The sequence below is a fragment of the Plectropomus leopardus genome, chromosome 21, assembly GCF_026936395.1.
Source record: "Plectropomus leopardus strain MGB_pleo_1.0 chromosome 21, ASM2693639v1, whole genome shotgun sequence".
NCBI classification, from domain to species: domain Eukaryota; kingdom Metazoa; phylum Chordata; class Actinopteri; order Perciformes; family Serranidae; genus Plectropomus; species Plectropomus leopardus.
In genome coordinates, this window is record NC_142196.1 from 26,366,710 (window position 1) to 26,376,792 (window position 10,083).

The 10,083-nt window shown below is 39.3% G+C and overlaps 1 protein-coding gene across 1 annotated transcript; it reads left to right on the plus strand.

Moving 5' to 3' along the window:
• Window positions 1-456: 456 nt before the first annotated feature.
• eif2s3 (eukaryotic translation initiation factor 2, subunit 3 gamma) lies at window positions 457-9,034 on the plus strand. Its single transcript, XM_088072155.1, has 12 exons — window positions 457-606; window positions 2,227-2,290; window positions 2,380-2,507; window positions 3,316-3,437; window positions 3,568-3,662; window positions 3,755-3,913; window positions 4,663-4,797; window positions 5,013-5,107; window positions 6,288-6,432; window positions 6,967-7,136; window positions 7,733-7,905; window positions 8,577-9,034. Exons 1-12 carry the CDS (start codon window positions 538-540, stop codon window positions 8,638-8,640), a joined length of 1,419 nt encoding a protein of 472 aa, XP_087928281.1. The 5' UTR covers window positions 457-537; the 3' UTR covers window positions 8,641-9,034.
• The last annotated feature ends 1,049 nt before the right edge of the window (window positions 9,035-10,083 follow it).

Below are 10,083 nucleotides of genomic sequence, written 5' to 3' on the forward strand. Positions count from 1 at the left end.
AACTGTTGTACACCTGAAATTTAGGCAACCTGAGGCCAGGTAGAGCAGTGTTCCGATTTTTCATAGAACTACAAACCACACAATAGGACTACAAAAAAGTCCTTGTGATGACATAGACAGTCAACGACGGACCTCACACAGGAATACAAATATAGTTTTTTCAGTTTTCGAATAAGGACAAAAAATAATCAAAACTTATGCTCAGCTTTGTGATAAAAATATTGGTTGCGTTTAAAGACTAGAATGACTTTTATATAAAATGTATTTTACGGTACTAAACAAATTGCATCATACGTTGTGAAAGGACCCCGTTGAATGAGTCACGCGAGTCACAAATCACGTCTTTATCATTTGTCAGCGAAAAATAAAACTATAACAGAAGCCCTGTTTTAAACATTGATTAATTCCCTACCAACAGTAGAAAAGGGGAACTTAATTTGACGTGATAGCGGATTTTTGGAAGAAGACAAACGGCCGTTTTCGGCGGTTGATCAGGCATTCGCCGGGGCCGCCTTCTTCATTCCCTTTTCATTCAAGATGGCGGGTGACGAGTCCGGTACAACGCTTGGTCAGCCTCACCTGGCCCGACAAGACCTCAGTTCTCTGGTGAGACTTGTTTTAACGACTTTAACAGATTTGTGATTTTATGTCGGCGGCTGTCGGTCCGTCCGGTCGCCGAAACGGTGTCTCTGAGGGTGAATGTTGTCGCCGCTAACGGCCGCCGCCACCCGGCACATGACGGCAGGCCCGGCGGGGCGAAGAGCTAACAGCCGCCGGCAGCGATTACCGTCAATTTTATTAAAACTACAAAATGTGATAGACGTTTTTTTTACGTGTAACATGTATTTACAGCTGTAACAGTCGCCGTTTTTGTCATACGTCGGTAAAGTTTGCTCAGATCAGGATCCAGCTGGATCAAAACGTTAGCATCATGTGCTAAATTAAATAGCAGGAAAATCTGTGAAAATGTCAGTTGAGTTCGTGGTTGAAAATGAAACAGGTACATAATATTTACACTTTTTTAGGCTGCCACCGGAGTTTGATTCGACTGATTATTTCTGAATATTAGTTGAAGGTGTTGCTGATGGTTTTAACTGGATATTAAATTAATCAGCGGTTGAATATAGTAAAACTGACATAAAAAAACAGTTATATTATGTGTTTAAATCATTGACCTCAACGGGCTTATATTAGGGACAGGTGTATGTATGAGAGACGTGCTTTTATTTCTTTTTGCACGAAATTGTTGCTCAGCAAAGATGGGAAATAAAAGAATATTTATTGAACACTTTAAAACCTGGCTAAAATGGCTCTATTAATTAATTCATTATTTTATTTATTTATTTATTTATTTATTCATTCATTCATTCATTCATTCATTCATTCATAAACATGGGAAGAAATGACCGATGTGCATGTAAATAACCTGAAATTTTGACTTTTAAAAAACCCTATGGAGAAAAAAAGAGTTAAAAAAAACCCCAAGAAATTAACTACAAAAAGAATCTTAAAAATTACAACAATTGCGTAAAAATAATTTTAAAAATACAATTATGAATGTAGTTCACTGGACTTGTTCCATAGCATTTTTCTTTCTTAAAAATAAAGAATCTACATTACTGTTTTTTTTCCGTCTCTCTTGTTTACTATGCTGATAATACTGGCGTTTTTTGTGCTCATGGTTTCAGTAAAATTAAATGAGTGTTTAAACTGTAGAGAATCTTAACAGCCTAATCATGCTTGTATCATCCCATGATTTATTTATTATATTTCAGCTGTGCAATGGGGACTGAAAGATTTAACTGTAAAAGTTTTGGTTTGGTAATTGAGCTACTGCAATACTCTGTGCAGTTATTCAACAAAGCAATATTCTTCCCATTTTGAATTTATATTTAGTATACGTTGCACATTGAATTTACTTTATATTTATTTTCTGCACATGTATGCATTGTGTTGTACGTTGTGATATAAAATATGTTCAAAATACTGTCAGACAATAGCAGCAGGTTTTAATTTGTCGTTGCGTGTGTCCACTTTTTCTGTTTTCACAGTCGGTGTGGTGCAGTGTTTGCATGTCCGTCACTATGGCGACTCTCTTTGTTGCTATTCAGCTACAGGATTAAAGCGCGCGAGGCAGCGCTGCTCCGCTCGCAGTGAAAACCTGCTGAATGCTCGCTGATGTTTTTCAGTGTGTGTCGAGTCTAACGTGAGTGCTTCTCTCCGCAGGATGTGTCCACTCTGACGCCGCTCTCTCCAGAGATCATCAGCAGACAGGCCACCATCAATATTGGTACGTGAATCGGGGAAATAATTATCAGACTGTTACGGTGATGATAACCGAGGAGCTCGGTCTGAAATCTAGTCCTCCCTCTCTCCCAGGCACCATCGGTCATGTGGCCCACGGAAAGTCCACAGTAGTGAAGGCCATCTCTGGAGTTCACACCGTCAGGTTCAAGAACGAGCTGGAGAGGAACATCACCATCAAGTTAGGATATGCAAACGCTAAGGTAAGAGACACGGACGGATGATATTTCTGACCTTTGCTTTCTTTTTTAATTTTAAAAGGCAAGTCTTGTATTTTTTTTGTTTTACTTTTGCATAATTTGATTGTTCCAATGCTGCGTCATTGCAGCGTGCATATGTGTGAATGGTTGCTGAGCAGCAGGTGGCACTCTGTACGGTCACCAGTGTGTGAATGTGACAATTAAAAGCACTTTGAGTTGCCAAAAGTCTAGAAAACAATATACAAGTACAGGTTACCATTCAAAGACAAATATACAACAAAAAAAGAAACAAAAATCTACCAGTCCCTCTCAGCAGGTGTCATGACTGCGTTAGTCAGGCATTTCCTCTATTAAGTCCAAAAAAACGGCCTCAGATTTGGTCAAAAATATCTTCTCCATGTAACACGTTCAAATGTGGCCATTTTTGTCAGCAGCTCAACACATTCCCAAAAACAGCAGAGAGGAAATGATTTCCAGTGTCTTTTTCTGATTCTGCATCCTTGTTTTTGTCTTTTGTTCACTCATAACAACATTATCTGGTAACAAACCCAAGACACGACCCGATGATGTTTTATTTGTCCACCGTGTGCTGTGAAAAAGTTTCAGCGGCAATCGCCATTTTCCTACCGAAAATATATAAATCGCACAAGACGACGAGGTCCCGTTTTGTGAACACGATGCAGACGCTGGTTAGATGAAGGGAAGTTTTCCGTGGTTCATCCACAAATACTGCACACACTGTTTGGACACAGAGCTGGTTGAAAATCTGCAAAATGTCTCTTAAAAAATGACTCGACACTTGTTGTTTTAGGTGTATAAGCTGGACGACCCCAGCTGTCCCCGGCCAGAGTGCTACAGGTCGTGTGGCAGCAGCACTCCTGACGAGTTCCCCTCAGACATCTCCGGCACCAAGGGCAACTTCAAACTGGTCAGGTGAGAGCGAACAGAGACGGCGGTCCACATTATGACTTTAAATCTCCTTTGGGATCAGTTTGAGTGTAAACGGGTGAAGTCCTTAAAGTCTTTTCATGCATTTGGGGCACTTTTTCTTTTCTCTCCTCAGACACGTGTCCTTTGTGGACTGTCCCGGTCACGACATTTTGATGGCCACCATGTTGAACGGCGCCGCCGTCATGGATGCAGCCCTCCTGCTTATCGGTACGTCTCTGATTTTTGTGTTTTTCACTCCCAGTTTACTTCCTTTTTTTTTAAGAGGTCGTCTGATTATTTCTCTCGTCTCTGTCCGCCAGCGGGTAACGAGTCGTGTCCTCAGCCTCAGACGTCCGAGCACCTGGCGGCCATCGAGATCATGAAGCTGAAGCACATCCTCATCCTGCAGAACAAGATCGACCTGGTGAAGGAGAGCCAGGCCAAAGAGCAGTACGAGCAGATCCTCGCCTTCGTTCAGGGTGAGTCGGCACAAATCTGAACGCCAAAGAACCGAATCTGTCAGGACGACTTTCGAAATGTTCAAATCTGATCAAAAAGGAAACGCTGCCGCTTTGTCAGGTCCTGATTGGTGGATGTAAAGTGCAATTAACCAGTACGCAGGGGTGTACAATAATAATAATAATAATGATAATAATAATATATTAATAAAAAATAACTATAAATAAATAAAAGGTCCATTAAAGAATAATAGAACAATGCACAATAATAAATAATAATATATGATATGTGATTTTGTGATTTCTTCCGAACATGTAAAAAGTAAAAAGAGAAATTAACATCCAAAAACAGTCAAACAAAAAAAATATCACGGACAATGGAAAATCTAAAAGAAACGGATAAATACATAATAACCTGGTTTACACATTCATAAAGGAGAGAAAAAAGTAAACATTTGTTTAATGCCGCCCCTTTTCTATAAGTCATTGAATTTTAATTAACTAGCTTCATTATTCACTTAAATCTGTACTATAATTAATCAAATATATACATACTATATATCTAGCTACTGTTAAATTATGTTTTTTTTCACAAACCTCTTCAGGTTGTATAAATATAGATAACGACACCGTTTGTATGATTACTTTGAAACAAATAAAAACTTAAATAAAAATAAATAAATAAAGCTGCCTGTGACCTCGTCTAAAGCTCTGGTGTGTGTGTGTGCGTGCGTGTGTGTGTGTGTGTGTGTGTGACGTTGGTCCTGCAGGCACGGTGGCCGAGGGCGCTCCCATCATTCCAATCTCCGCTCAGCTGAAGTACAACATCGAGGTGGTTTGTGAGTACATCGTGAAAAAGATCCCAGTGCCCGTCCGAGACTTCATCTCCGAGCCCAGACTCATCGGTAAGAAAACACACACACACACACACACACACACACACACACACACACAGCTTTTTTTCCTCATAAATGTTTTGTGTGTTATTTGTGTTTTGTTTCCTCTGTCATGCTTTTAGCATCATTGCTTTTAATTTTCGTTTGCTTTAGTTTTTCTCTGCGTTGAAGCTCTGAACTTTGTGAATCAGTTTTGTATTGATTGAAACTCTTTCGTGCATCAGTCATCAGATCCTTTGACGTGAACAAGCCCGGCTGTGAAGTGGACGACCTGAAAGGCGGCGTGGCAGGAGGAAGTATCCTGAAGGGCGTGCTCAAGGTCAGATTTTGTTTTTGATACTTTCAACAGAATAAAACTGTGATTCACAGCTCAGACGTCCACGTTTTAAACTGCAGCATTAAAGGCAAGGCAGCTTTATGTGTCGCACATTTCATACAAACCGGGCAAATCAAAGCGCTTTACAGAGAGAAGAGATAAAACGTACAGAGATAAAACTTATTACAATAAACATAAGACATAAAAGGTCAAATTAATTACTAAAAAGTTGTATTTAAGAAAAAAATCACCCTGAAAAATAGAGGAAGTTCAGACAAGAGGTGCAAAGATAAAAGATTAGAAAAAATGATATAAAGTTAAAAAATGAGTTTTCAGTCATTAGGTGGAGCAGGCAGTTTAAAAAGAAAGTAATGTTTTTAGCTTTGACTTAAAAGTGGTCAGAGTCGTCCAGGTTTGTGCTGCAGGACGACGAAACGCTGCTTCGCGACGAAACGCTGCTTCGCGACGAAACGCTGCTTCACGACGAAACGCTGCTTCGCGACGAAACACTGCTTCGCGGTCTCCTGCCGCCGGTCTGAGTCAATAAATTCAGTGTTTTCTGAAGAAAAAGCCGACAGTTGCAGCACAGAGTTGTCGAACGTTATCCTCCCAGTGATTTAGTTGTCGTCTGAAACCTCCGTAAAGGTGCTAGAATTTGTGACGAGAAAAAAAAAAAGTAGGAAAATAATGTGTCTGCACAGAGCAAAGCAGGAAGAAACAACTGCACAAAAAACTCGCAAACTCTCTCCGTTTAGAAATCGCCTTCGTCTTTATCAAAGTTAAAATCCTCGTCTGTGTTTCTTCTTATGAAGATGTCAGATAATGTTTACGTTCATGGACTTTCTGACTGAATAAAGTAAACCGACGATTGTCCTGATGTTCGGAGGGAAACGCTCGACTGTCCGCGCTGGAATCAAACGACGTGTTGCACACGATCCGTGCAGCTGCAAAAACACGTACATGAATCTTCATCGTCGTCGTCTCAGATCGATTGCAAACGCTAAAACAAAGGTTGCAATTTTGATATTTGTAGAAACAGTCTTTATGCAGCGATTCTCATCCTCCTCCTCCTCCTCCTCCTCCTCCTCCTCCTCCTCCTCCTGCTCCTCCTCCTGCTCCTCCTCCTCCTCCTCCTCCTCCTCCTCCTCCTCCTCCTGCTCCTCCTCCTCTGTGTGACCTCCAGGTGGGTCAGGAGATCGAGGTGCGTCCAGGTATCGTGTCCAAAGACCACGAAGGAAAGCTGATGTGCAAACCCATCTTCTCCAAGATCGTCTCTTTGTTCGCCGAACACAACGACCTGCAGTACGCTGCACCCGGAGGCCTCATCGGTGCGTCCGCACGTTTCTATTTATTTCATGTCATTTAACCTGCAGATCAGACGCTGATGTTTTCTGCGTTTCACACTTTCCTAAAATGTGTACTTGGACTTTTGAACCTCACCCTGATAACTGCGACCAGCCGGATTCTGCTCCAAAACGTAGAAAACATGAATGAATGAAAACTTTAATTTGGTTACACGCAGTTTTTTTCTACACAATTTTTTTATCATTATATGCTGAAGCCCAGGGCTGATTTTTGCCCAAATCAACCAAAGCAAAACCCAGAATAACAGCAACATTAAAAAAAGAAAATGATTATTTTATTAAAAATTTTTACATCATGATCATTTTCCATATTTTTTTAAATTTAATTTTAATGATAATTTCCTTCTCCTAATTAAAAGAAATTTGAATACATACCGGAAGGCTTTTGTGTACAAAGCCAAAAAAGTATTTCCAATGTTTTTAACAAAAAATGTCTGAGTACAAACAAAATATTTCAGCAGTTTAGCAAAGTAAAGTGTGTTTTTTTTTTTCGTGCAGGTGTGGGCACGAAGATCGACCCGACTCTGTGCCGAGCGGACCGTATGGTCGGTCAGGTGCTCGGCGCCGTCGGAGCGCTGCCGGAGATCTTCACCGAGCTGGAGATCTCCTACTTCCTGCTCAGGAGGCTGCTGGGCGTCCGCACAGAGGGAGACAAGAAGGCTGCCAAGGTGAGACGCTCATGCATGATGGGAAATGTAGTCCAAAATAGTAACGTGGAAGAATATTTGCGCAGTAACTGTAGCGAACATTAAGAGGCTCTTTTTTTCTTTCTTCCTTTATTTCTTCTCTTAAAAGGCATTTAATCCGTTAATATAAAAAAATAAGGCCTCAGCTGGTATTAAAAAGTCCTAAATCAACATTTCAAAAGCCTTAAAAATGCTCAGACATGGCAAGTATTTTATTTATTTTATGAGTTGTTTTTTTTTCTTGTCGTTGCATTGTAAAATTTCAAAATAAATGGTGAGATGTTTTTTTTTTTTTAAATTAAATAAGTATCTCAAATAAAACCCGCCAAAGTTATCTTTAACATAATGTTAATTTTTTTTTTTTTCACCAGTTTTGGTTACTATGAAACTGGTGTTAAATTATTAACCTGTAGCCTCCTCGACCTCCCTGTCCGTCATGTCTTTGTGTCTCTATTGCAAACAAAACTTAAAACAAAAACACATTTTTGGGTCACTAAATGTTTTTTTTGTGCTGTGATAGTTAAATGTTGTTTTAGGAAACACTCGGTCATCTGAACTCTGTTTCCGTGTCGCCGCAGGTCCAGAAACTGTCCAAGAACGAGGTGCTGATGGTGAACATCGGCTCGTTGTCGACCGGCGGCCGCGTCAGCGCCGTGAAGGCCGATCTGGCGAAGATCGTCCTCACCAACCCCGTCTGCACAGAGGTCGGAGAGAAGATCGCTCTGAGTCGACGTGTGGAGAAACATTGGCGGTGAGGAACGAAGCGATCTGACATTTCCATCACTGCGTTTAACAATCTGCAGTTTCACAGTTTTCCCTCTTTGTATAAATGTGTGGTGGCTTATTGTTCAGTCAGGAGTTCATCGAACAGAAAAAACATTTTAACGTCATACTGAAAGAGTCACAATCCTCTAAATCCACCGTTTAAATAGAAACTTCTGTTGCTGAATTTAATCGTCTTTTCCTTAAACTCCAAAGATGTATCAGGATCAAGGACTGAAGTAACTTTGTTTTTTAAACAAGCCTGGTGAAAATCCTGTTTTTATACATCATTTTAAACTGGTTTATGTCTGGACGTTTCTTTAGCGCCACATTGAACCTGTTCACAGTTTAAGAGATTAACAGATTAATAAACAAAACTTTTCCTGGTGGTCTGGAAATGATTCGATCTGAAAATGTTCCACCCTCTTGAACCCTGAACAGTTTTTGGATATTTTCCAAAAGCAGGTTTTTATGAGCCGTAAACATTATTTATGCTGTTTGAAATTCCTCTACATCTTTAGATTTTAATATTTTTGACTTTAAGAATAATGAGTTTAATTGTGATCCAGATTTCTGAAATTGTAAATGATCGTATTTTTAAAATCTTCAGATCTCCGCAGACTAACTAATATAAAGTGGTTTCTCCTTTTCCTCCCTCAGTCTGATTGGATGGGGACAGATCAGGAGGGGCGTGACCATCACACCCACAGTGGACGATGACTGAGCAGAGGGGAGGAAAAATCGGGACGTCACCATAGCAACGCTCCCGTCAGCTGGACATCACAAACGTCACACTCTTCTCGGCTTTTTGTTGCTTTTTTTTTTAGGTTTTTTTTCATGAGGAGGAAGGAAGGAAACAGAGCGGGACATGTTTTAAAGACGCCTCCTCCCTCTGCTCCTCCACACGAGAACGTCAGAGGTCGAGTTTTCTTTTTTTTTTGTTTGAGTGCAGAAGAGGAGGAGCAGAGGAGACGAGGAGGCCCTTTAAACGATCACAACAGCCCTCCGGAGAGCATCCGCACGCAGCCACGTTCAGAGCTGGAGCTTCATTCAGAGCAGACACGATCCTGTGCTGCCGATGATTTCACTCACATCTAATAAAGTACATTTGGAACGTACCTGCTCGTCTGTCTGTCCAGTTTCGTTAATGTTGATATTACTACATGTGAGTTTAACGCTTTAAAAATCCTTTTACATAATGTGAAAAAATGATATGGAATAACAGACTTTATGGTGAATCAACAGCATTCATAATTACTGTAATTAAGCATATAAAACATTCAAAATTCCTTTAAATAATGTGAAAAAAAATGCAAAACAATTTATGACATTCAACTGCGTTCATAATTATTGCAGTTAAGCATATAACAAATTAAAATTCCTTTAAATAATGTTTTTTTTTGCAATAACATAATTTATGGTGAATCAACAGCATTCATAATTATGGTAATTAAGCATATAAAACGTTCAAAATTCCTCAATAATGTGGAAAAATTTGCCTGACAAACTACATTTTTATTAGTAATCAACTTAAACATGTGTTCATAATTTTTTTTCACTTTATTGTTAAGAAATTGAAATTAAAATAATTAAGCAACCAACCAGTAACAATTTAAAGGTCAATTAAAATGAAATAAAATACAAATTTAAGACCAACAGTTTAAAAATTAAAAGTGTCCGTCAGAACCTGTCTCTTAGTCAGGAGGGACACCTTTATATTATCCTCTGCCTTTTAGGGTTCCCCTGATCATGGAAAATCTGGAAAAGTTGTAAAATTTCACATTCACATTTTCCAGGCCTGGAAAAGTCTTGGGATAAGTAAAAACTATTGAAAGTTAATTTAATTTTGTTGAGTGTAATGAAATAACGGCAAATGTATGTTTTTCAGGTGCAGATGTAACGTCTCTACTGTCAGGGCTCTCATGGTCATGGAAAACCTGGGAAGTCATGGAATTTCATAGTCACATTTTCCAGGCCTGGAAAAGTCATTATTCTAGTAAAAATCTTTAAAATATTTTGGAAAAAATCATGGAAATCTGTTGTGTGTAATAAATTAAATTACATTAATGTAACATAACAATGATTTTTTTTTTGTAAAAAAAGGATTTTTTGTTGGCCCTTTTTATTCTTACTTTTAAAGCAATTTTTGTGATTTTTGTAGAAAACT

Excerpts from the sequence above, each read along its gene's own strand:
- eif2s3 (XM_088072155.1), top strand. The coding sequence starts at position 538 with ATGGCGGGTGACGAGTCCGGTACAACGCTTGGTCAGCCTCACCTGGCC. Across the intron at positions 3,914-4,662 it reads GATCCTCGCCTTCGTTCAGG|GCACGGTGGCCGAGGGCGCT; the intron begins GTGAGTCGGCAC and ends TTGGTCCTGCAG. Across the intron at positions 6,433-6,966 it reads TGCACCCGGAGGCCTCATCG|GTGTGGGCACGAAGATCGAC; the intron begins GTGCGTCCGCAC and ends TTTTTCGTGCAG.